Raw genomic sequence first — 24,598 nt, forward strand, 5'->3', positions numbered from 1 at the left:
AGAAATCCTAAATAGACATTCCAGTTATATAGATAATTTAGAAATGTTTGCTAGTATCATACAAAAACAGAATATTAAGCAAAAACGTAGATAAATTAGTCAGATAATTAGTAAATCCAGGAACGTTTGATGTTGGGGTGGCATCATTAATTCAAGATAGGTCCACCTTAATTGTTTCTCCTAAAATATGATAAATGTTACATTTTATGTGTGATTTTCTCATCACAATATCTAAACTAAACAAGAACTGTTTTGCATAAAAATAGTTTGCCGATTGATATGGCGTGGTCAGAATTTATAATTTTCTTGAAAAAATCTGATAGACCTCCTTTAAAAAGCCTAAAATATAAAACTCAGATAGTATAGCCAATGCAATTATTTTTATTTCAATTCCGTCAGTTTGTTCTAAAGGCATCCAATAGAAAGTTTAAAGCGAATATTTTCCTTTTTACACAAGTTATTACATTTTGAAGTTTTCCGAAATTGTCCCAAGGGAAGACTACCATGAGTATCGATGGCTACTATGGTTGAACCAACTAGCTTTTACCCCAATCTCATTTTAAAGACTCATAACAAAGAAAATAAAGGTCTCGAAACGGAATAAATTTGCATTTAATATAGCAAATATGGCAACATTCCAACACGCTTGTTAGTCACAATTTGATATAAAAAAGCTTCAAGGTATGCATTATCGTGTATTAAAGCATTTCCACCAAAAAACATTTCGGTCATTTCGCGAAAAATGATTTTTTACAAACTGAAAAAAAGGATAAAACAGATTATAGAACTTTTTAATAAGAAATTTTAGGAACTTTGTGAAAAGTGGCTGTGAAATCTAGCTAGGTTGGGGGAAACACTAAAAATATCTGGCCATAAAATGAAAACGTAGCTAAGCTAGTTAGCTACTCTCTCCACAAATTTTTAATCAGAAAATACTAAACCTAGATAATAAGATTTTCGACACAAAATTATCTCTGAAAACATGTGTGTTGACGATCTTGAAGAACTTGAAGTTTTTAATTTAATTTAACTTTGTTGTCTTGTTTATTTTTAGCGCCGATTAATACGGCATTTTATTACTTGTTGATGTCTTAAAAAAATTGAACGCAAATAAAGGAAAAGTTCATCAATGTGTTTCTTAACAGCTGTATAATTCTAAAAAGATTTGTCCCTTCATGGAAACATTTTGTAGTTGTTGTCATGACAATGCATGAATACATGTTGACCCTTTAACCCTTCCCTTTATGTTGCTATTAAAGTGAGAAAAATACAGAGGACATAGATTTCTTCAACTACAGTTATGAGATTTTCTCATGCCCACACAAGTTTCTTAAGAATCAGTGCAACAAAGAGATACCTACTAGCACTGGCCAGCCACCAATGTGCCATCATCGATTGCTATATCAGAATTATAGCCATTGCCCCTAACTGCTTTGAACAGGAACTATGTATAAAATGTTACTATTAAAATTCATGTAAACGTTTTATCAAATGGAATTTATTTCAACTATACAAAGAACCGAGAAATGTGAATACTATATTAAACGCCTAACTCTCTCAAAGGACGACTTTATACTTTTTAGGTCCTATAAAAAATTTTACGCAACCATCGGACATTGAAAAGGTGATGCATGTTTCTGCAATATATGCAAAACAGTAATTTCAAATCTTGGTTAAATTTATCAAATTAGCAAGTGGTTTATATCGAGCGGAGCTTCACCGAATTGAACAACAATGTGAGAAATACGTTTTTGGGTATGTAATGGAAATTTTCACCCGATTAGATTACTTACAGACATATTTGCACCTCCAACAGCAACATCAACATCTATATTAACATTCTCCCAATGTGAAGCATTATTTGTCAGCACTCCGATGTTTTCCCAAAGAAGGGTTTGCTGCAGTGTGGCACTATTGACCATGTAGACATGTAAGGAACCCATATATTGGAGAAAACGGGTGTACATTGACACATAGAATGAAAAACAATATTTGGTTTGCATTGGCACAAATGAGGACGAGGTTAGATAGGCTACATGTCCAGTAGGTTTGCCACTAGCTTCGTAATAAATGAAATGACCACAACCTAAAAGTATAACATAAAAGATTAGAGTCATTCTCAAGCAACTAAAAACGTTTAATTGTTTTCTCTCTCCCTCCCTTGTTTTATCACTAAGTTAATCAATTTGTGATATTGTGTTCACTTTTACTATATGAATTAGAAAGTATAAATCTATTGTTTCGGGATAAATTTTTTTACAGGAATGATAAGAACCTTTTCTAATTATATACTATGCTGTTAGAGATCATTTGCAGATTACAAACATAGCATTTATCATGCTCAAAAATTAATTATATAAATAATTACTCCAATTAACTGATCATGCAAAGGTAGTGCAATGTTTGACCCCCGTAATAAAATTGATGGTGTTAAACTTACATAAATACATAAATTCATACATAAATAGAAGAACGATAGACACGAAAGGTTTCATCGCAAATTGCTAAGGATGGTGTTAGTGATGAGATGCATAAAAACCTGGTAGGAATAGGTTTGTAACCCGCAAATAGTGATCATTTTTTATATTAATGTCGTATTTGGTTTTTTTATATTTTCTGTAATATATTTACTTTTAAGGCTTATTTTACCTATCATACGTATCACATAAGCATACCTGATGGGAAGGTATGATCTACATCTGGTCCAGTACTTGGAGACGGAGTGTGGGTGCTAACTACCCAGTGACCAGTTTGATCTGATACCCAACACGGAGTCTCAAAATTACAGTCGAAATCATTGACTAAACCTAGTAACGAAACTAAAATTGTCAAATTGTATAAATGTATTTAAAATATTACAAAGTTCATATGACTACGACCAAATTACCATCTTTTAATAAAAAATAGAACAAGAAAAAGGATCTTTCTACGATAAAAAGCCAAAAAGTAACTAACTTGGACAATCTGAAAGTCGGCAGCCATCATTACAAGTTTCTATATCTGTTAAGTTGCCTTGGCAATTTTTATTTGAACAGATTCTTTTTTTGCTGCGATATCCCTCACCACATGTTCCTTGGCAAGTTGTCCAGCTGGTCCAAGATGACATAACACCAGTTTCTAATATTTGTTAGCGAATTAATTGATTATTCAACACTGAAATATTAGCTTGGGTGATTAGGAAATATGCTTGTTTAAAACAAAAAAGCTTGCTGTCACAAAGGCGGTTAAAGAAACATTTTCAATGGTAAATAATAAGAACAATAAAATCTGTGGTATAAGCAGCTTGTACATAGGTATAAGTAGTCGCCCTTTTTGCCATAATCTCACGTGATTTGTCTTTTTCTGGTTTATTTAAAACCGTCTTCCACCAATTATTATACCAAAATGGGAATATTATAATCACCTGGACATGGTCCCAGAAAGCAAGTTTTAGTGTTGAAAACAAGACCATTACATGACTGAATCATCGCTGTTCGAGTTCTACGTTTGTATCCATGAGCACATGTCGTTGAACAGTCTGTCCATGCTGACCAACCAGACCAATGACAATTATCTAAAAGAGTATATATGGAAGAGACAAAAAGTAGTTTTATAGGCTAGTTTTAACAGCGAATGTGAAGGACAAAATTATATAATCTAAAAATAACATCTGTGACTCCATAAAATACAGTTGGTACTTCCACTAGTGTGAAAGACATGATTTTAAAATAAAAACTGTTGAGTGAAGAAGTTTAATAAAATTTAAAGATTTAATTTTGCGATTGTCATCATCTACCTACATAAAAAGATTTCAAATGACAGAAGGCTATACTTTCCAGGCTTGAGAGTAAAAAAGATGCTTTGAGGAACACTAAGCTACTCTTGCCACACAATACTTAGAACGCGGGTTTATCTTAAAACAATCAGATGTGCCTGTAAAAATTCGTGAAAGTACATATACCTCATTTATTTTTCAAATGTAATTTTCAAATTTAAACCAACAAGTATGAAGTATCAGAAAATATCTAAACTGGTCCTTAGATTCTATTCACCTTGTTAAAATGGAAAGGAAAGCTAGAATAGCTTCAGGTTTCTGCCCAGATGTAAGGTAACAGCCAGTTTATCCAAAGGACGAGTTTTTTAAGTACTAAGACTGATATTTTAAAATTTTAAGTTTTTTCGTGTAAATGTTTCATGTCTTTATTAACCATATGTAAGGCTATACTTTACAGGCTTGAGAGTAAAAAAGATGCTTTGAGGAACACTAAGCTACTCTTGCCACACAATACTTAGAACGCGGGTTTATCTTAAAACAATCAGATGTGCCTGTAAAAATTCGTGAAAGTACATATACCTCATTTATTTTTTAAATTTAAACCAACAAGTATGAAGTATCAGAAAAGATCTAAACTGGTATTTAGATTCTATTCACCTTGTTAAAATGGAAAGGAAAGCTAGAATAGCTTCAGGTTTCTGCCCAGATGTAAGGTAACAGCCAGTTTATCCAAAGGACGAGTTTTTTAAGTACTAAGACTAATATTTTAAAATTTTAAGTTTTTTCGTGTAAATGTTTCATGTCTTTATTAACCATATGTATTGCTCTGGGACTATGTGGCATTAGCATCATGTTTCATCATATTTAAAGGCACAACAAGCAGTTTACATAAATATCAGGAAAATGTATCCTTTAGATAACAATAAAATCGTGAAAATGTTAAGTGAATTACCTGGACATGGTGGAAGAAGACAAGCTCTTGACTCTTGACTAAGTCCATCACATGATTGATTTATAGATGTTCTACTCCTCCTCATATGACCTTGGGCACATGTCGTCGAACATCGTGTCCATCCGGACCAATCAGACCATTGACAGCTATCTGAAAAAGAGTGTTGGTATAAAGGAGACAGATACTGGTGGTCAATATTGACGAGTTACTTTTGTGTTGTGTTACAAAACGTGTCTTCCAAGGCTTAATCTTTCCTAGAAATATAACATCAGCTCCTTTCCTGAGGATTCTGAAAAAACTTAGCAAAAAATCTTTGTTAGCCCATTGTAATGAAAGTTGAAATGAACAAGAGAGCGATTCAGTTTTTATTCAACATAAAGTCCCCTATTGTTATGTCCGTTCATCTTCTAGTGAAAACGTGTGTAGGACATCCCCTCCATCTTGTTCCCTCGGTGTATGATTGCATGACATTATTCAGCTTGCGATGTCACAATATGACCAATGATTTTAAAAGGGTAATGATTACTATAGAAGTGTAATTAAGGACAATTTTGATCATTTTGGTATGAGTTTTTAGTGTTAGAATTATCTACAAATCACGCCTTTGATTACGACCCTCATATGAACAAAGAAGCAAGAGAATTATTATAATGTAGCAAGAAGAAAGAAATCCCAAGGCCAAAAGTCTAGAACAGAACCACCTAAAAAAGATTAATCTTAACTTCGGGCCAACATTTAATGCAAAATACCGGGTACGTAAAATAAAATACTAACCCATTAGGCCTAAAATAGTATTTTTAGGCGATAAAAAACCCCAAATTTTAAGGTAATTTTTTGCACTAATTTTGGCCAAGAAGGGCACATTTTCATGTCACCAACATGTTGAGCATGCTTTTTTATTCACTGTTGTGCTTTATAAAAAACAAACTTTAATACTGGAACTAAATTTGCCCTAAAACAGCAGTTAGGTGAAAAATAAATTTTTGGTGTCGCCATCTTGACCATAAAACTTTGGTGTGAATACGTAGGCGTCTGTGGCAAGAAATCATAAAAATTAAACTTTGTCTGGGCAGGGCATGGTTTAAGTATTTAAAACAACATTAAAATTTTGATAATATATGGAAATACTTTGAATTAATATAAGTTTAGGTCACATGTTAGTAAAATTTAATGGTAAATTAAAGACAACTATTATATGCTGCTACCAGCCTACAAGCAGGCATGTGTGGACAGGCAGCTGTTCCATATTTCACTTCACGAAATATTAAAATACATACGTACCTTGTCTTACTGAGAAGTTATACTGATCAATTGAAGGTACACATTCTTCAACAGAACGTGATGGATTCGATTCACCTTCCGCAAGACAATATCCATTGATTCTGCACATTGATCTCTAAATTCATGAAGCAGAAAATGAGAACCCTTATCAGTTAAACACAACTAAACTTCTCCGTAGCATAGATTGAAAGTCGATTTGAAGCGTTTTGCAATTCTGAGATCCAAAGTAATTTACCTTCACTTCACAAGCAGCAGAGGTTGAATTACATTGAATACATTTTGGGTCGTAAATTACAAATGTCTTTTTATTCCTACTGAATTGTGTCCCATCGTTTGAGAGCTGTACGTAGAATGCATTTGTAGACTTGCCAATAGTGTTGGAGGGGTCACCGACCAAAATAAGAGGAGGAGATGGAAGAGTGCACAATACCTCAGCGAAAGAGACGACCACAGCTCCATTTGTGATGGAGGTGCTTCCAGGACTCTATAATACAAATATAGTTACATTGGGAAAAAACACAGACAGAAAGGATTTTTAACTGGATCCTTAACAACGTGCAAACGTTTATTTTACCTTTGGAGTAAACTTGCAGAATACAGGATTTGATGTCCGGATATTGCTACCCATAACACTGACTGTTAAGCAGCTTTTATTCCTACCATCACAAAGTTCCACACTAGGAACTACGGTCGGAGGTGTATCTGATTATAAGGAAAACAAAAGATTGTTTTTTATAGTTCATAAGAAAAAGATGGTTATTCACACAATAGGTAGGTACAATTAAAAGTTCCTTACAAGAAGAAATAAAGATGTCATTTTCGATTAAATCGATTTTTTACACTAAACCCAAATATTGATGTTTCAAGTACTTTCTGCGAATGGTTTTGTGATGACATTATTAACCCGTCGGTTCCAAAACGGCTTAGTTAGTATCGCAAAATCGCAAAATCGCGAAAGTTGCTTTATCATTTCATACACCCGTCTCAGTCATTTTACTTTGGAGTAGTTTTTTAAAACAAAATGGAAGCCCAAGTAATATGAGCACTGGGTAAGTTTTATCTTACTAAAATTCACTTTTTTGCACTTCTGAATACAACGTTGTCACACAAATGGATGCCTTTTTTCCTATGGATTATTGACAAGGTGCAAATGATGGGACCCCCATTTTGAACACAATATCCAAAAAAAGCGAGACTGCCTACCAAATTGAAACTAGTAAAAGTGAACGTTCTCTAAAAAAATGCAACCTTTCTATAATATATTAGGTTGGTCAAGTCTATGAATTCTAATTTCTTGTATTTTCGACACAGCGGATCTTTATGCAAAATTAATAATAGAAAATTAGCGTACACATGCAAGACTCGAAGTCAGTTATTTCCAACCGTATATAAGTTATTTGGCCTTAAAGTTTTATGGGCAATGCAATGGCTTCACTAATCTTATTTACTGGTTGAAGACACCACTATGATATTAAAACCTACTTGTCTCTATAGAACAGTCTTCTCCCTCAAATCCATCATTGCATGAACAAGTACTGTTCCTGCATTGCCCTTTTCCGCTGCAATCGTTTGGACAAATGCTGTCAGCAAAAGCAGCTGGTGGTGTCAATGTTCCATTGTTGTTCCTCACCCAATATTTGCTAACACCCTTCAGTACAGTTTCTGTACACGATGATGTCATCGAGTCAATGATGGATTGGATATAGTCATAAGAATCTGAAATCTGTAGGTAAATTCAATTTACATATTGAAAGGTCTGAAAGAAGAGCAATTATTCAAAATATCTTTGATGCAAGATTCAAAATAAATGAAAGTACGCAATTATTATTCAGACTTTGCAGGTACACAAGCGGCCGTTTTTCAAATCAGCTCTTCTTTTAACGGATAATGTAAGAAATTGGTGTATGTTAATAATACTCAATTTCAACCAGCATTGATATATCTATTGAACTATGATTTCCATAACAATCCAAAATTGTCTATCCTGACATGTCATTTCGTTAAACTACAAGAGTACTATACGAACAGCGTGTAACAAATGACGACATCAAATTTATAAGGACTTTTAGTGTATTAAACAATAGGTAAGAATTTTGTGTTACAACAACCCTTACCTGAATATCTGATACACATTCTTGACGAAATGTTGCAATGTCAAAATCCGCTCCCAGTGTTACCGAACACCCTTTTCCTGACGTTGAATTTAAAATAGAGTTATTGCAAAATGATTCAACTTGAGCTTGTGTTTTTCCGCTGCTTGTTGGCCATGTTGAAGGCACAAACGATCGATCTGGTGGATCATATTCGTATATAGTATCATCTCCTTCATCAGGAATAATGATAGTGTTTGATATAGCCCGGCGTCTTCGACGCCTTCGACGGTTACAATCGGAGAACGCTAGAATTTTACAATAAGAATATAAGGCAAAACCGTTAAAAGCAAGATGAAAGTCACAACATGGAATGGAGAGTACTTTTATGGAGTTTTATTCTAAAATGTTCCTCATAAATTGTTCTACGTGTCTACAGTATATAGCTAGCAAAAATTTAACAAGGTTTCTTAAGAATGACGCTTACCGGCAGAAACGATTGTTTTAAAAGTAGTTGCAGACGAGAAGGTTGGTTTTAAAGCAAATCTCCCAACGGCACAGATCGAAGCCACTACATTAGCTCTCGTATGACAGATGCACACGTCAGTTTGTTTTAATTGTGTTGGTGGATCGCATGTCTTCCTCCCGCTTTTTTGGAAAAACAAACTGGCTTTATTCCGTAACCTATAATTTTTGAAATACCATTTAAATGCTCCTATCTCATATAGTCAGACTATTTGCAGTTTTTAGAAACCCGGATTATTTTCTAAAGATTTACTTGTGACAAAAAACCAGGTTTTGATAAAGAAAGAAAACTTTCGATTGGAAGTCCATTGTCAATTTTTTAATTACATGTACAAAAAGAAAACAAAACATTTGAATATTCATATATAGAAGAAGAGTCTTATCACACAAATTCAACGCCGTTTTGCTTGTTGCTCATTGTTGTAATGAAAGTTGATATTAAAAATGCAGTGGATTCACAATTATCAACATTTCTTGCTGTTTTGCTGACGGAGTGATGCGAGGTTTTGTATTTACTGTAAGTTAATTTTTGAGACTGTATGTAGGTAGCTGTGTTACTAATTCTCTGGCGAAGTTGTTTGTTTACATTTAAAGTAATCATTTTGGTTGCTATGAGTTTAAAAGTTTTACCGTGCTATATAAAGCTCATGCTGAAGGCTTTTGTAGCTAATCAGTGCAGCGGATTTCCCGTCTAAACTGGTTATAATAGCCGTCAGTTAATAATACATGATACTGACTTTGTGGAATGGGAAAAGGTTTAATGGAGCAACGATGTTAAGCTTTGTGTGCTCTTAATGTATGTATTTATGTTAAAACGTCTTTTCTTTTGATGGTAAGTTGCGAACTGCCTATGTTAAAATAAAGATATTTTTATTTTTTTTATTTTTCTTTCTTCTTTTCTTCTGACCTTATAGTGTTCTTAAATTCCGAAATTAATAGAAACTAATAGACAAAACAGTTTATATTGTATTAGATATTTTGGTTTAGGACAATGTCTTAACGCTTAGGAGGGGGAAAGGAAAAAGTTGAATAGAGAAAATATATTTACTCTTAAAGACTAAACTAAAATTAATTAGACACTGTGGAAACTTGAAAAATCACATCGACAAACGAAATTATAAGAGAATTAATGTGATTGTGTAGAAAAACTCATTTCTAAGGTCGGGAAACTAAGACATTTTATTTCCTAGCCCATTTCAAATTAATGTAATTGTCATATATGAAATAGCCTAAAATAGTATTCTAGGTAACACCACCATTTTAAGCATGTTTTCTTTTGTTAACTTTGAAATCGTGATTTGAATTTAAACGTCCATGGATATCTATGTAATTGGCATATAGACTTGCTATTAATTATTCAAATACATTATTCGTTGGTCTGGGAAACGATTTTTAAAAAATAGATAAAACAAATAAGAAATAAAGAGAGCATAAACTTGAAAATAACTCACATATGCTGGCAAAATCTCTCAAGGATTAAAATTAATATTTAAAAAAATGTTCTTACTTCCAGCTGTTTACAAAAACAGGACTAGCAGGATACGTTTGTTGATAAACTGTTCCTTCTTTTGATGTCATATCGTTGTTTCGGTTGCCATCGAATCTTCCACATAATCCTACAGTGTTTTGATAATATATAGAAGATATTTGAACATAGACATTGGCAAAAGATGGACGGTGCAGGCGTCGATGGACTTGGAAAGTGATTGTTATTCCAGATGGAAATTCTATCTATAACATATAAGAATAGTTGGTATAAATATATTCTTTATGACAATTTTTAAAGTTTGCCCAAGAATGTTGTTGACTTTCGAATATAAGAAGGGATTTATTAGAGGCCAGAATCAGAAACAAAATTATCATTTTGTTATAAAAAAGAACATTTTCTTATCAGAATTGATGATTGGTACCTTTTTAATAACATTTAATATAACACGTTTAGAAATGCAGTAAAAAGCAATGGTATTTATAATAAAGGCGGCATTTATTTCCAACTTCTAATGCATGTCCTGTTAGATAGACCAACCTATTTTTATCATAGTTCACCATAAACAACTAAATTGTGTTTGCGAAAGCATTTTATCGCTTAAAATCATTTCTCCCACCATGTGAACAGGTTTATTGTCCTGGTGTACAAATTAAGTTGTAAAAAAACCCTTAAAGGATACGGTAACCCCTTTTAATACACACTCAGTTTATCTAAAATATATCTTCATTTGTTTCCTAAAAGATAAAAAAATTTCCTATAGAATAATGAAATTTATTTCCAACAAATGAAAAATCCACTCTTGACTTTTATAATGTGTCCTTAAGATCTGAAGTGATGCGTATGTTAAAAACGTTTAAAACTATGCAATTCGTCAGATTTTCTTTGAGCAATGTTCCAGTAACAAAGATTTCCTGTCTAGGAAATTTAATTGAAAACTTGCACCAGGTCAAAGGAAATTAATTCTTGAAATTTCTTAAGCGTTACCACATGACGAATGAGTATTCATTACTTTTCAAGAGCAAGTAAAAAATATATCATAAATTTAGTCTGTTGATGAAATTGATGTTACAAACAAACCTGAAATCTAGACGGATTTATTTCTTTTAAACTTGTTCCTGGAGACGGAGGGTGCCCAGTTGGAAATCTAAATTTGGGTGCAGCAGAATTGCACATATCAATTGCAACAATATCATCTTTTTCTTGGGCAGCTACAGCGCAGTTGCATGTCACTCCTTGTAAACAATCAAATGTTCTAATATGGATCTAAAATAACAAATATGTATGTTTTAAAATTGTGGCTACATTAACTAAAGTACTTATTAAAGATTAAAATCAAAAAGTTGTGTGATTAAATGTAGTGTATCCTTTTATTGTCGAAATTTCTTTCAGCAGACGACCAATGACTGTCAGTGCGCAGATAAGTAATAAGGAGAATCCTCTCAGGTATGTAATTTCTCTAAAACTATTCTTACCTTGAAGTTATTTTTACCACTTTGTGCTAACACGAAATCTCCAATGTTATAGAAGAAATACCATCTACTATCAAACGTGGAGATGTAGGGGTCACCAGAAGATGAACAAGAAGCTGTCGTAACGCTTGTCGTTGTAATCTGAGGGAAAAGGAAATAAAAAATAAAGTAAACTGCTCTAAATGTTTTATATATCACCTTTAAGGACAAGCTGAACCAATTTATATTAAACAAATTTTGTTACCGGAATTTGTTGCTGGAATTAGTGCTATATTTATTAGAAATTCGACATTTTTTTCATAATTTTGTGGCCAGTTTTTAATGTTTGGCGAAGATAAAAAGGAATACTGACTTTTTGATATCAAACAAAAATAAGAATGAAAGAAGCTCCACGGCTTAGTCTTGAAAAACGATTTTTTCTTTTGACCTGACTGTTAATACTGCTTTCAACAGGAATCATGGGATAAGAACTACATCAGACACTAATCTTGTAATTTGTTAACCGTCTGGATTTTTCAAGCGGGCAATACGGGTTTTTGAGCATTCTGATTGGCTTAGCGCTCTTGACGACGGAACAATATTTTGCAGTATTTTCCGTCGTCAAGAAAAATGGTAGCTTAAAACTTAAACAAGCACAAAAAAAAAGAATTTAAGAAGCATTCAAAATAATTATATATCTAACTCCTACAATACATTCATTGATAAAAACATTTACATAGGATAGAAACAAAACAATGTCAAGTTTAACAGTTGTATTGATAACACAAAAGGAATTGGATCTTACAACCCATGCAATAAAAATATTAAAAAAATGATGTATTTCGGGCGTTTACTATGTACGAAATCTAGGTGGGTATACAACTTCATTCTTAATCAAACACATAAAAGGGTAAATTGCAAAGTACTGACTTGAATTAATAATTGAATAAAAATCAAAGTGGTAAAATTAGAAAGTAAGAAAACCTACTTTGATTGGGAGAGAAGGTGCATGATTAAGCCAATCAAACATGTTTGTGGGTCTATTAACAACTGGTGTAATTGTAACATTAACTTCACCATCATCAACAAAATCTTGAGTAGGAAAAATCAACAACTCTTGCAGAGTGGGTAAATTTGGTTTAAATGTGACCATACAGGTACTGAGAAAAACTTCTAATCCTTGGTATGAAAAAGAAATGGTCAATTCACAGTTTGCGCTACCATCAGCGCACATAATGGGAATAGTAGAAGTCACGTTCACTTTTGCTGCATCTGAAGACTCAGTTAGTACGAATTGCCGAGGCTCAACCTAGAATTAGAAAACTAAAACGTTGGTTGCCTTTGATTACTGAAGTTTTTTGTTGTGTATTGATCGATTTATTGATATATATAACTTATCACTGAAACAGTGGCTTTCTTCATGTTGATTATGGAATTATCAGTTATGGTTACACATCCAATGACTCTTGGAGGATTTGACCTTCTATTTTATGCAGACTTGGGACACAATAGATTGTAAATTCAATAGGCAATAGAGCAATTCAAGTTGCATTAGCAGTTAAAAATAAAAAACTGTGCCAAAAAAAAAGGTAGCTTACCTTAATTCCAGCAAAGAACTTGTTACTTTCAAAAAAGCGACTTTTCGTATAAGATGTGTTTGAGTACCATGTTCGAACTTTGCAAGATATCTAAATAAATAAGAATTTCTTTTCTTGGAATGGGCTTAATTTGTTTTAAGGTGAATTGGAATACTCCAAAATTGTCTTCAAACTGTGCCGTTTAAAAATAACATTCTGATAAAGAAAATTCTTAGTTTTATAACGATTTAATAGAATGTACAGAATTGAATGATTTTTTTAAAATTATTGTTAATTTCTCAAATTTTAGAGATATAACTTCACAACTTGTCATAGTATTCTATTTCCAACTTCTTTTTATCGAAATTTTAGTGGTGATGCAGAATCAGGGCTTGTGTCTGTAAATTCTTAGCCTCACCAGTCCGTAGTAAAAGAAAACTAAGCTGTTATACCAACCACCTTTATTGTCTTCATCATTATCAAAGGATGAATCAATTTGTTTTTTTGTATTTTGTCTGGAGTCTGGCAGTCTGCTGTCATCTTTCTGTAGCAAATGCTTTGCCTGGCACAGTTAATGGCACACTTTGGTCATCCATTTCACCTGTTTTATTTTATTTTTATTTTTTTTTACTTTTCTTATCTACACCATTTAATTTATATGTCATTTCATTATTTTTTTAGTGGAGACGGCGACTGACGTATGGCGCTTGCATCTATCGTAGATAGTTTTTCTGCTTTATTATTTCCCCATATATATTCTGCAAATATAAACCGTATCCTTCGTAATCATCTCCATTGACAGCATGAGTGGTAAATGGCATCACTTTCACTTTTAATGAAGTCTTGTTTACATTTGAAGCGAATTATTTGCTAATTTTTGCGCAAAATTAAGTTCCGTATCCTGCGCTTTTTTAATTTATTAAGAGTATTCAAAATGGTTTCTCACTGCAAGACTATCACTGGAGAAAAAATATGCCTAAAGAAATGGATTTTCGGAGCAAGAAGACTTTGACCATAGTAAGTAAAATTATTAGTATTAAGTGCTTTAAATGCTCTAAGTGAACTGCTCCTCGAGGAGTTTATCTGGATTTGATTCTAACTGCCCCAAATCACAAAGAAATGGTAAATTGAGCACTTGGAGTATTCATAACTGAATCTTGTATGAAAGAAATAACCCCTTATTAGCTGATAACTCGCCAAAAAAATTTTGTATGTATATTAGTGAACCATTACACTTAAGTAGATAAAAACATGTTGTGATACTTTTGTTGAAAGCATTCGTTAATCTTTACACACTTTGTTAATAAGAATACAAAAATTTTAACCAGACTTGTTATTATTCTTATTTTTCTATTGTTACAAACAAAAGTCCTATTATTCTGAACATAAAATTCCAGCCTGATATTCTTATGAAGCACATTCTTATAAAAGAAAAACATGTATTTGCTTGGTGGACAATACTATGATTTTAAGAACCCTGGGCAGCTATTTTGCCATTTATTGTGTTTATTGATAAGTAAAAATAACTACTCTGTTACGAATACCATATAAACCGTTTTGTCTATCTATGCCAAGAAATATTACCGAGGTCAAAATTATAGACCGAGCTTGCGCTTACTGAGGGTAATATTTCTCAGAAGAGATAGATAAAACAGTTTATCTTGTATTTATTAACTGATAGCTATTTTGTTTGGGTTTGTGGAAGCCAGGATTATGTTCTAAAGATTTACTTTTGATAAGGTTGTAAAAACCAGGTTTTGATAAAGAAAGAAAACGTTCGTTTTGAATTTCATTATATCAATTTTTCAAATATATATACAAAAACAAAACAAAACATTCGAATATCCGTATATATAATTTTTTTAAACGTTTTTTGAACCAAAGTTTATTCTCCGTCAGTCTAGCACACAAGTGGATTTAAAATTATCAACATCCCTTGCTGTTTTTCTGGTGGAGTGATGCCAAGTGTCGGATTTACTGTAGGCTGATTTTTGAGACCGTATGTAGCTAGCTTTGTTATAAATTCTCTGACGAACTTGTTTGTTTGTTTATATTTATAGTAACCATTTTAGTTGCTATGAGTTTAAAAGTTATACTATGCTGTATAAAGCTCATAGTGAAGGCTTTTTAGCCAATCAGTGCAGCGGATTTCCCGTATAAACCGGTTAAAAATATCTATCAGTTAATAATGAACTGTATTGATTCATGAACTATTTTATTCATGCAAATGCACAGGAACCTGCTACATTATAAAGCTCTCGGTACATTGAGTACATGTTAGCAAAGCAAACTTCTGGCCAAGGAGGTTTAAAGTAAAAAAGAGAAGCGTCAAAATACAGAAAAGAAGTGTGAGAATACAGACAATAGAACTCTTTGGTTCATAGAAGAGAAGTGCTTTTAAATTGAAAGAGAAATGAGCTATAGGGGCCATCGTACCGCGTCAAGCAACAGAAAAACGTTCTTATTATTTTGTGCATTAATTTACAGATTAATTTGTTGTTGTTTTTGTCTTTGCGTACTTTGATTGTTTTTTCTTAACTTTTTATATTTATTTATTTTATTATACTGAAGGTGGTGATACATGATCCGATTGATCAAATTCGATTTGTCGAATTCGACAAGTTGGATCGTGTATCATGTAAAAATCGTATGTTTTCGGCATGTTCAGACTTTTCGAATTCAATTTTGTAAAACGTCGGATCGGTTTTAACTTTTTCGATTAATCGAAGATTTTTAACCAATCAAAATGCCTAAAATTTGTACATCAAATGTGCGTTCAGAAAAATGTGAGTTTCTATATGAAAAATAAACATTACTAGAGGACGTTTAAAACACCATGTCTTCAAAAAAAAGATAAAAGAGAGTGAGAAGAAAGGAGAAGAGAAAAAAATTTAAACAATTTTCTCGCTTTAACCGATATTTGTGTAATAAATTATCACACACCACAAAAGTATGTCTTTTCTGCAGCCATTTTTTCGTTCACAAACGACCACTCTAACGTTTTGTTAAATTTTTAAGTGCTGAAATAATAACTGCAACAGCAGCGAGTTCAACTTCGTCTACACCCTCTGAAGACATTTTATTAAAAGAAAAATATCAAAAACCTGTTCTCGTCTATCACCCATCAAGTTTTGACTTTATTTTAATGCTCAATATAATTTCGACAAATCGAATTCAATTATTTGGATCGTGTATCACCACCTTAAGAGCGATTCACAAGTTTAAAAATCATTTTGCAAGGAACAAGGTATATCTTTTTCGGATGAACATGTCACTTACTTCTGCTCCAAGTTGGTATAAACTTTGAAACACGTTCTCATTCATCAACAAAGATGTTTTCCTGCCATCGGAGAGAATGTCAGTTTTGTTAATCTTTGTATTTCCGTTGTACCACGTGATTTCATATACACCTCTAGGATCGAGCACATCGTCACCAAGAGTGCAATTGAAAACTAAGCGATTATCTTGTGTAGTTACTTTAACGACAGGATAACGATGAATTCTTGGGAAATTCCCTGAAAGAAAGTATTGAAGTTTTCTACCTCAAAGTTACTAATTTCGCTGTTTGGTTCTGTCACGCTGTATTTGTGTTTGTATATGTGTTTTTTATTTTGTGGGTAGGGGGGGGTTGACTTGTTGCTAGTTATGTTATAACTACAGCTATTTTAATCATAAACTATGCTTTCGCTTCTAACTATTATTGCGATGTAAATAAATTAAAAATGCATTGATTGTGGTATATTCTGCTCTTTTTTTATTTACGAAAGGTTATTTTATAGCTATAGTATGTAATACGGTTATCTTTCGCCAAGAATATTCAGCATCATCAATTCATCTGTTAGTTAAAATGTCGAATTCTGTTGAATATAGCTTTAGTGCTACGCGCATGTAAAATAATGCAGAAAGAAATGACGTAATTATCAAAGAGAAATGTTAATAACAACAAAGATGGCGCATAAAGGAAAAGGTTATAAAAAGTTAAAGCTCGTGAAAGGTACTTCTTTTCTTCTTCATTGCATATTTATAATTAAGTATATCTGCTGACTCAGCAAATTAAAGAATGAACCAAAACACCCTCTAAGTGCCTGAACGCCAATATTTTCAGGAAATCACTATGAAAACTCAGATAGATAACACACTGACTGAAAAGTTAATCTGTTTGAACGGCTAAGAAAGGGTTACTGCCACCTTGTATTTTGTTAATGTGTCCACATTTGACATTCTAAAGCTTATTACATCTTATATAAAGACAATTTTCTTACCTCCAGGTTCTCCCACTCTATATATCCACATTCCATCCAGACCTACATTTGATGTATTTACTAATTCCCTCACATTTGACATGCGGTGCAATGGATGTCTGAAAAAATTTGATTCGGTAATGTTTCCATCATTCCACCCAACCTGTTTGAAATAACACAATTTAATTTTTTTAAAATATTGAATTGTCACGACTTAAAATTTGTATATCGATACTTTACGACACCTGTTTACCGTTTTGGATAATATAAATGTAAAATAATAATATAATCAACCGAATTAGGTGTTAAAATAGTTATTCCCTGCTTTTAAAAATTTTGTTGCATTTATCGTGTCTTTACCGAGGGATGACATCTGATAAAACAATACTTTGTTTAAATCGGTAAACATTTTGTTTGCTAAATTAGAATCGAATCTATTTGATGGTTCCCCCAACAGTTGCATAGATTCACGCAAGATCGATTACAAGAGTTGGAAATGAAACAAAGAAAATCATTCAGTTGCTGCTTAGACGCTGTAATAGCTATGCAAAGTTTAGTTGACAAAAAAGCTAACTTTAATAACCAGTTAATTTGCTTCTCAATTTTTTATGAACACTGTAATGATTCAAATCTAATTTTTTTTAGTTGTTATTTTGGATTTCTTGTGTAATAGCATCTCCTGATTTGTGTGCGTGTGTGTGTGGGGGGGGGGGGTAGTAACAAATGTAGATAAGGAGCCGAATAAATAAGGATCTATATATATTTTTAAGAATTATGAGTTTTACAAATGAAATCTTTTTTTTAACGAGGCAAATTTAGATGCCAATTTTTTACAACATCTCCATGATAGAGAATTTCGACAAAACGTTTTATGCGGGTTTAAACTCTTTTAGGAAAAAGTCAGATTAACGCTAAAAAAAGCATGAAGTAAATTAATGAAGTGGGTTTTTTTGTGTGCGTTTATTTTAAAAAAAACCGTAGCAAGATATTGTTGCCGTTGTAATGCTGAACTGTTAGAGAAAAGATACACAAACAAATATAAAAGTGAGAAAAACTCTGGGCGTGTTAGTGGAAAGTAAAAATATAGAGCATTAAATAGAAATGCAGAAAACTTCCGGCTGGCTGATTCGATAAGAGGGAAAATTCAAAGTTGCTAATTGGTTGATTAAATTAGAAATAAAAAACGAAACATTTCGATCCCATTCTGCAAAGCGATGCAAAGTGCTGTTCGCACCCGTTAACACACCCTAACCCTAACCCTAATCCTTAACACAGAAATTAACAAACGAGAAAAAAGGAACAAAAGCAAGATTAGTATAAAGAAAAAACAATACGAAACGAAAAAAACAAATGTCTTACTGATGTCACTTTGGATAAATTGTCCAATTGATTGTAAAGAAAGAATGCATAAGTTTCTGTTTCGTCACAAGCCAATGCAAGTTGGACAGTCAATATTGCCTGTAAAAGAAAACCTTTTGCTACAAACATTATACCAAGTCTATCTAGGTGCTAATTCGATTTCACGTAAATAAAACAGCACGGTGGCAGATGTAAACCTTTCGAAGAACCTTACTAAAACAACAATTTCCTCTGACTATGATGTATTTTCTGTTGCAAGTATAACACGCATTATAAAAGTAGGTATGTTATAATGTAACATCTTTTTTTTAAAAAAAATACATTTATTCATACTGCAAAACAATCTTTTGCACACCTTAACAAGAGAAAGGGTACGGGCAAAGCTATATTTTCTACAGAATCTTATTGGAAGCTCTTGCAGATTTCAACTTATGATTGGTTTTAACAATTGTCTGATGGCAGTTGTTAACTGCATAAATGAGTAATCTGGCAGGTATGAAAGAAAACACAAACATAAATGAACTTACTCGTCTGTTACTATAAATATTTGTTTTGAACCATGTAACAACAAGCACGAAATGTGGTTGAAACGCTGTCCCTCTTCTTTGTAAGATTTCTCGTGAGGCTTTCTCCAGAGCTGGTCCTGTTTTATGCAGGCCTATCAATAAGGGGAGAGCAATTGCTCTAGCTCACGCAAAGGCTCGCCCAATTCTGAGAAATGAGAAACTAGCTGAGCCATTAATTGCTCCCCCAATTCTAAAAAAAGTTTTCCTGCTGAGCAACATTAATTCATCTCACATAGAAATCAATGTTATCTTTCTTATTATTTACAGTAAAAAAGAACTAAAATACATAAAAAAGATAACACAACATAAAGAAAACAGACTTTGTGATAAAATATGGGTTTATAATCTTATTTTATTTATTCTAATTGCTCGCCCAGTTTAAATTATTGTACCCTTGGGGGAGCAATTTATAGCTCTGGTGTTATTTTCTTATTGATAGGCCTGTTTATGTACCTGATAGTATAACTTTCCAGATGTTTCTATGAACATGAGGTCATTCCAAAATGGTGCGATCATGGCAACACCGTTTAGAGGGAATTCCTGCGACGTATATACGTTGTATATTGATTTTCCAAATGCAACATAGCCGTTTGTGGAAATCTGAGAAGAAACATTGTATGGTAAGTATTATCAACTAGTTGAACAGTATCTAGATGGTTCACTCTTTCTAACATCTATTAGAATACTGTTATGTGCTAATCTTATGTACCAGTACTGTTAAGAAGAAAAATTGATTTAAAGATGTATGAAAGCATACAAGTATTATTTTCATGCCGACAAAAAAACATTTTCTTCTATTTTTTTAAGGAGTGATATATACCATAACATTTGCGTATCAAGTGTTATGGTGCCTGTCACATGACAATTACAAACCATGAGTTAATTGATTTTTGCTAATGCCAACATTCTTTATTTCACGAGAAAGTCGGAACGGTTCCATAAACACGCAATCCATTTATTAAATGGATTGCGTGTTTATGGAACCGAACTCATGCGCACTAGGTGGCAGGATAGTAGCGCCAGTGAAAACAAGAGGTTCTGGTTGTGATTGTACTTATACTTGAAGAAGTGCCTGATTCTTGTTGTGCAGTAGGCTGCTCCAATAAAAGAAAAAAAGGTGGAAAATTAAAATTTTATTGCATACCATTCGGTCACAATGAAGAAAGCAAGAAACTTCGTCAACTTTGGGTACAAGCAATAAAGAGAGAAAAATGGACAGAAAAACAAATAAATAACTCAAGAATTTGCAGTGAACATTTTATATCTGGTAAATAAAAATACCTTTTTATATAAAACATTTAACAACAAAAGTAATGTTATCCATATAGCTAGCTAGTTATTTAGATGTAGCCAGGGGCGGATCTAGGATTTTTGATGTACCCCGTCATAAAATGTACTTATATTAGTGACACGCGAAGGCCCACCATGGTTGGGCCTGAGGGGTCAGAAAATTTTTAAACATTGGAGGATCCTAGATTGTCTGAAAACAACATTCCCGCATCTAAATTGTAAATTATTTTGAAAATAAAAAGGCTATTTGTCATTCATACAGCATAAAACGAAAATCGTTACCGTGTCATCTTTTCAACAATGTTGTTTGGTTGCTTCTCTTTCTTGCTGAGTTTCTATTGTTATATATGAAGCCTATGAACTAAAGAAACAAGATTATCTCATATAATTTATAGATGTTAATAGGCCGTTTCGCTCAATATCAGAGCTCATCAGCATGCCTAGGATAACAAAAAATGTCATCCAGACATGGACAGCCAAATAAAAAAGAAGTAAAGAATTAAGATAACAAGATACAATGATGAGGAAAAAATAGAGAAAAATTTAGCTGTCATTGGCATATTTATATTTAAAAAATACAGGATAACTTGACAACTGCAACTATGTTCTACTATTTCTTGACAGTTTTCAATTAAATGATAATGAATATTGGAATGAAATGGTTTTATATAAATTAAAATGAATGCAGGATAAAATGACAACTGAGTAACCCCATAGTCCCTGCAACTATGTTTTACTATTTCTTGACAGTTGCCAATTAAATGATAATGAATATTGCAATGAAATGGTTTGATATGAATAAAAATGAATGCAGGATAAAATGACAACTGAGTAACCCCATAGTCCCTGCAACTATGTTCTACTATTTCTTGACAGTTGTCAATTAAATGAAAATGAACTATGGACTAAAAAAATGGAAATGGAACACGAAATATGTTAACAATTAAAGTGACAAAGTAGTATTAATATAAGTGTTTTAATAATTTTGATAAACATATTTTCTATTAAATTAATTTTTTAAGAATACCAATAGTATAATATAATACCAACCTTTGCAACAAATATACATAACAATTAAAATTCAAGCCTACGATTTGAAAGAGCGTATCTATCAATGACTTTATCTTTGTCAGGGATAATTTCTTGATGGATATATAACAATGCTAACCCATTTAAACGATCATTGGTCATGGTACTCCGTGCGTATTCTTTTAACCTTCTTAATGCAGAGAAACTCCTTTCACTCTGAACGGAACTGACGTTTTAAAGTTTTAGGGTAGGTATATTCTGCAGAAGGGGAAAAAGTCTGATTTATTAGATCGAAAATTTGTTTGTCTGTCATCCCTTCTTTAACACGAAGTCTGTAATATGCAACATCAGTTACATCAAAATTTTGTGGAAGGGAATCAACTATTTTTGATGTTATGACTGATTTATTATTGTTTGGAAAAAAATTAGGTTCATGGCTAGTACTATGTTTAAAAGTAAGATCTGAAATGAGATGACCTTCATAACAAAACAAAATATGGAAGCAAGTTTCATCAACCTTTGGCACACGTGGAAAAACCTTTTTATTGAATATTTCTTTGTATTTGAGAGGACCACAATCAGGATAATAACACATAATATTTCTGCGAATTATAGAAGACAATGACAAAACAGAGAGAAAACCAGACCACTGGTTCATGTTTTTCAAACAAAAAGTAGCCTCAGCTTTGACAAGTTCAGCAGCCTTAAAATTAGTATCAACAGCAGCATGAGATACTGACATTGCTAAAACATTTGATGGACTTAAAGATGGATATTTGTCAACAAATAAATTAGGGTGAGAACTATAATACTCAGAATTGACAAAAAGTTCAATGCAAGCAAGTAGCCTTAACTGTTGCGTCAAACTATTATCACCTACCAGACATAAGGATATGGAGCTAAACAAGCAATTTCCAGATGATTCGGACCTAAACAGTGAAAAATAAATAAATATTTCTTAGAGAAATTAAAGAGAATTCACTCCTCAGAGCAAAGACACTAAGTTTTAACATTTTGAGAAGAATCAAAATCATTATTAATTCCACACACACACATGCCAGCTAGCTTGTGGCGCCGTAGATTAGTGGTTATGTGGCGCCGTAGATTAGTGGTTATGTGGCGCCGTAGATTAGTGGTTATAGCTCTCGTACTCTGTGCGGGAGACCGGGGTTCGATTCCTCTTGACGGCGATTCAACATGGGCGAGTTAATGTTACCATAGCCCCGGGTTAACCCAAGCCATGTGAGGGAAATTGGGAAGATGGCACACTGTGTGGGCCGTTGGATGTTGCCGGGAGTTGTCTAGTAGAGCGCGGGCTCTAATTGGGTCTGCGTAGCTCAAAATGAGCATTAAATACTCGACTCTCCATCTACGCCATGGCCCCTCCTGGAAATAATAGACAGGGTATATCCCTCGATATTTGTGAGGCTAGCCATGTAAAATATGCACATCTATCTATCTATCTATCTACCATAGATACGGTTGCTAGCTCTCCAAGAATAATAATCAAAACAAAAACCACGAATACATGTAGCTAGCTAGCTAGCCATAAGTAGTTCATGGTGGTGACATAGTGATGTACACTTAATTACTATGGTAACAAATGGTCAGCAAAAATCAGAAATGGAAATTACAGAAAATAAAATCTTACCTCAATGCAACACAATTCTTGGAAGAAACTGATGCAGGAAGATAATTCAAAGCATCTTCATTCACACCAATTTCTCCACAAGAAAGTACAGCGTAAAGCTGTTCTGTGTTTAAAAACACATTTTTATTTGAATTTATCCATTTCTCAGAATAAATACTAAATATTTCAATCAATTTCTGCAAATCTTCGTCTTGAAATAATTTCAAAACATCTTCTCTCACTGAACTAAACGCCATGTTGAGCAATGATTTTGAGGAAGATATGAAGATGAAGACTAGCGTGAGCATTTTTGCTTTTGCAGGGTATTGATTTTTAGCCAATCACAACTTAAGAAAACTTCTGTAATGACCAATCAAATCCTGCCGGTGTTCTTCTCCTGCAAACCCGGCACTCTAGACCAATAAGAGTTAAGAATAACCTCATTGCTCCGGCAAAAACCTGCAGGGCGGGGTCCATATTTTTCTATCCGCCATCACGGCAGCAACAGCGGCGGCAATATTATTAATTTTTATATTGATGAGCGCTCAAATGAATACATTATTACATGCCCCAAATATTACTGGTTAGTACTAAATATTTGAAAATTAGATAAACTATACTTGTTATTTTTAAACCCCGTCCTTTGACCCAATTGACGGGGTTTGGATCCGCCCCTGGTAGCTGCTAGATATATAAAATTAAACTCTTTAATGCTAGCTAACCTAGCTAGCTATTTAGTATCTATAATAACTAAATGTGCCACAAAAAAGTCTTAGCAAATTTTTTTTATATTCCAGGAGAAAAATCTAAAGACCCACACCATCCAGATTATGTGCCATCAAAGTTCGCGTACAAAAAAGAAGTGTTTCAGCAGCAAAAGCTACACAGATTTGAGCGAAAGGATGTCTTCTACATCTAGTCACACTGACACTGATGCTGACTTTGATACAGGTGTAGACAATGTTGAAAATGATGCAGAGCTGTGCACAAAATCTTCACAGACTGAAGTTACATTGGAAAAATTGCAGCAAGAAATTTTTAGTCTCAAAAAGGAAAAAGAAGGCATTCAAAAAGAGTTATCTACAGCTAGGGTGGAATTATTAGAACTTAAGAATGATGTGGTTCAACCTTTAGAAAATGCTTCAAGCACCAAATTTTCTTATAATACTGTGGTTGCTGAAAATATGTTGAATTTTTATACTGAGATTACCACGCCTGGTTTATTTGAATGGTTTTTATCGTTTTTTGTTAGAAAAGTGAGATATTTTAGCGAGAAACTTTCTCATAATGATCATTTGTTGCTGGTGCTTATGAAGCTAAAACTAGGTCTATTAAACAAAGATTTATACCTTATCGTTTTGGCTTGA

General features: G+C 33.1%; 3 protein-coding genes across 3 annotated transcripts; 1 reads left to right on the plus strand and 2 right to left on the minus strand.

Annotated features, from left to right (window-relative positions):
* Window positions 1–254: 254 nt before the first annotated feature.
* LOC130642078 (von Willebrand factor D and EGF domain-containing protein-like) lies at window positions 255–19,402 on the minus strand. Its single transcript, XM_057449155.1, has 22 exons — window positions 19,244–19,402; window positions 18,717–18,815; window positions 17,379–17,520; window positions 16,396–16,631; window positions 13,138–13,227; window positions 12,528–12,848; window positions 11,564–11,701; window positions 11,169–11,354; window positions 10,110–10,333; window positions 8,565–8,761; window positions 8,102–8,385; window positions 7,470–7,710; window positions 6,562–6,689; window positions 6,223–6,471; window positions 5,988–6,102; window positions 4,707–4,856; window positions 3,404–3,553; window positions 2,956–3,117; window positions 2,676–2,807; window positions 1,794–2,086; window positions 1,362–1,444; window positions 255–757 (listed from the first exon to the last, which is right to left on the minus strand). Exons 3-22 carry the CDS (start codon window positions 17,458–17,460, stop codon window positions 751–753), a joined length of 3,468 nt encoding a protein of 1,155 aa, XP_057305138.1. The 5' UTR covers window positions 17,461–17,520; window positions 18,717–18,815; window positions 19,244–19,402; the 3' UTR covers window positions 255–750.
* Window positions 19,403–20,307: 905 nt separating this feature from the next.
* Window positions 20,308–23,707, minus strand: LOC130642087 (uncharacterized). The gene is made up of 2 exons (XM_057449166.1): window positions 23,253–23,707; window positions 20,308–22,530 (listed from the first exon to the last, which is right to left on the minus strand). The coding sequence occupies exons 1-2, from the start codon at window positions 23,537–23,539 to the stop codon at window positions 21,813–21,815; spliced, it is 1,005 nt and encodes a 334-aa protein (XP_057305149.1). The 5' UTR covers window positions 23,540–23,707; the 3' UTR covers window positions 20,308–21,812.
* On the plus strand, window positions 23,535–24,598 carry LOC130642098 (uncharacterized). The gene is made up of 2 exons (XM_057449178.1): window positions 23,535–23,814; window positions 24,029–24,598. The coding sequence occupies exons 1-2, from the start codon at window positions 23,797–23,799 to the stop codon at window positions 24,596–24,598; spliced, it is 588 nt and encodes a 195-aa protein (XP_057305161.1). The 5' UTR covers window positions 23,535–23,796.

This window comes from Hydractinia symbiolongicarpus, chromosome 1 (assembly GCF_029227915.1).
Source record: "Hydractinia symbiolongicarpus strain clone_291-10 chromosome 1, HSymV2.1, whole genome shotgun sequence".
In the NCBI taxonomy this organism is placed as follows: Eukaryota; Metazoa; Cnidaria; class Hydrozoa; order Anthoathecata; family Hydractiniidae; genus Hydractinia; species Hydractinia symbiolongicarpus.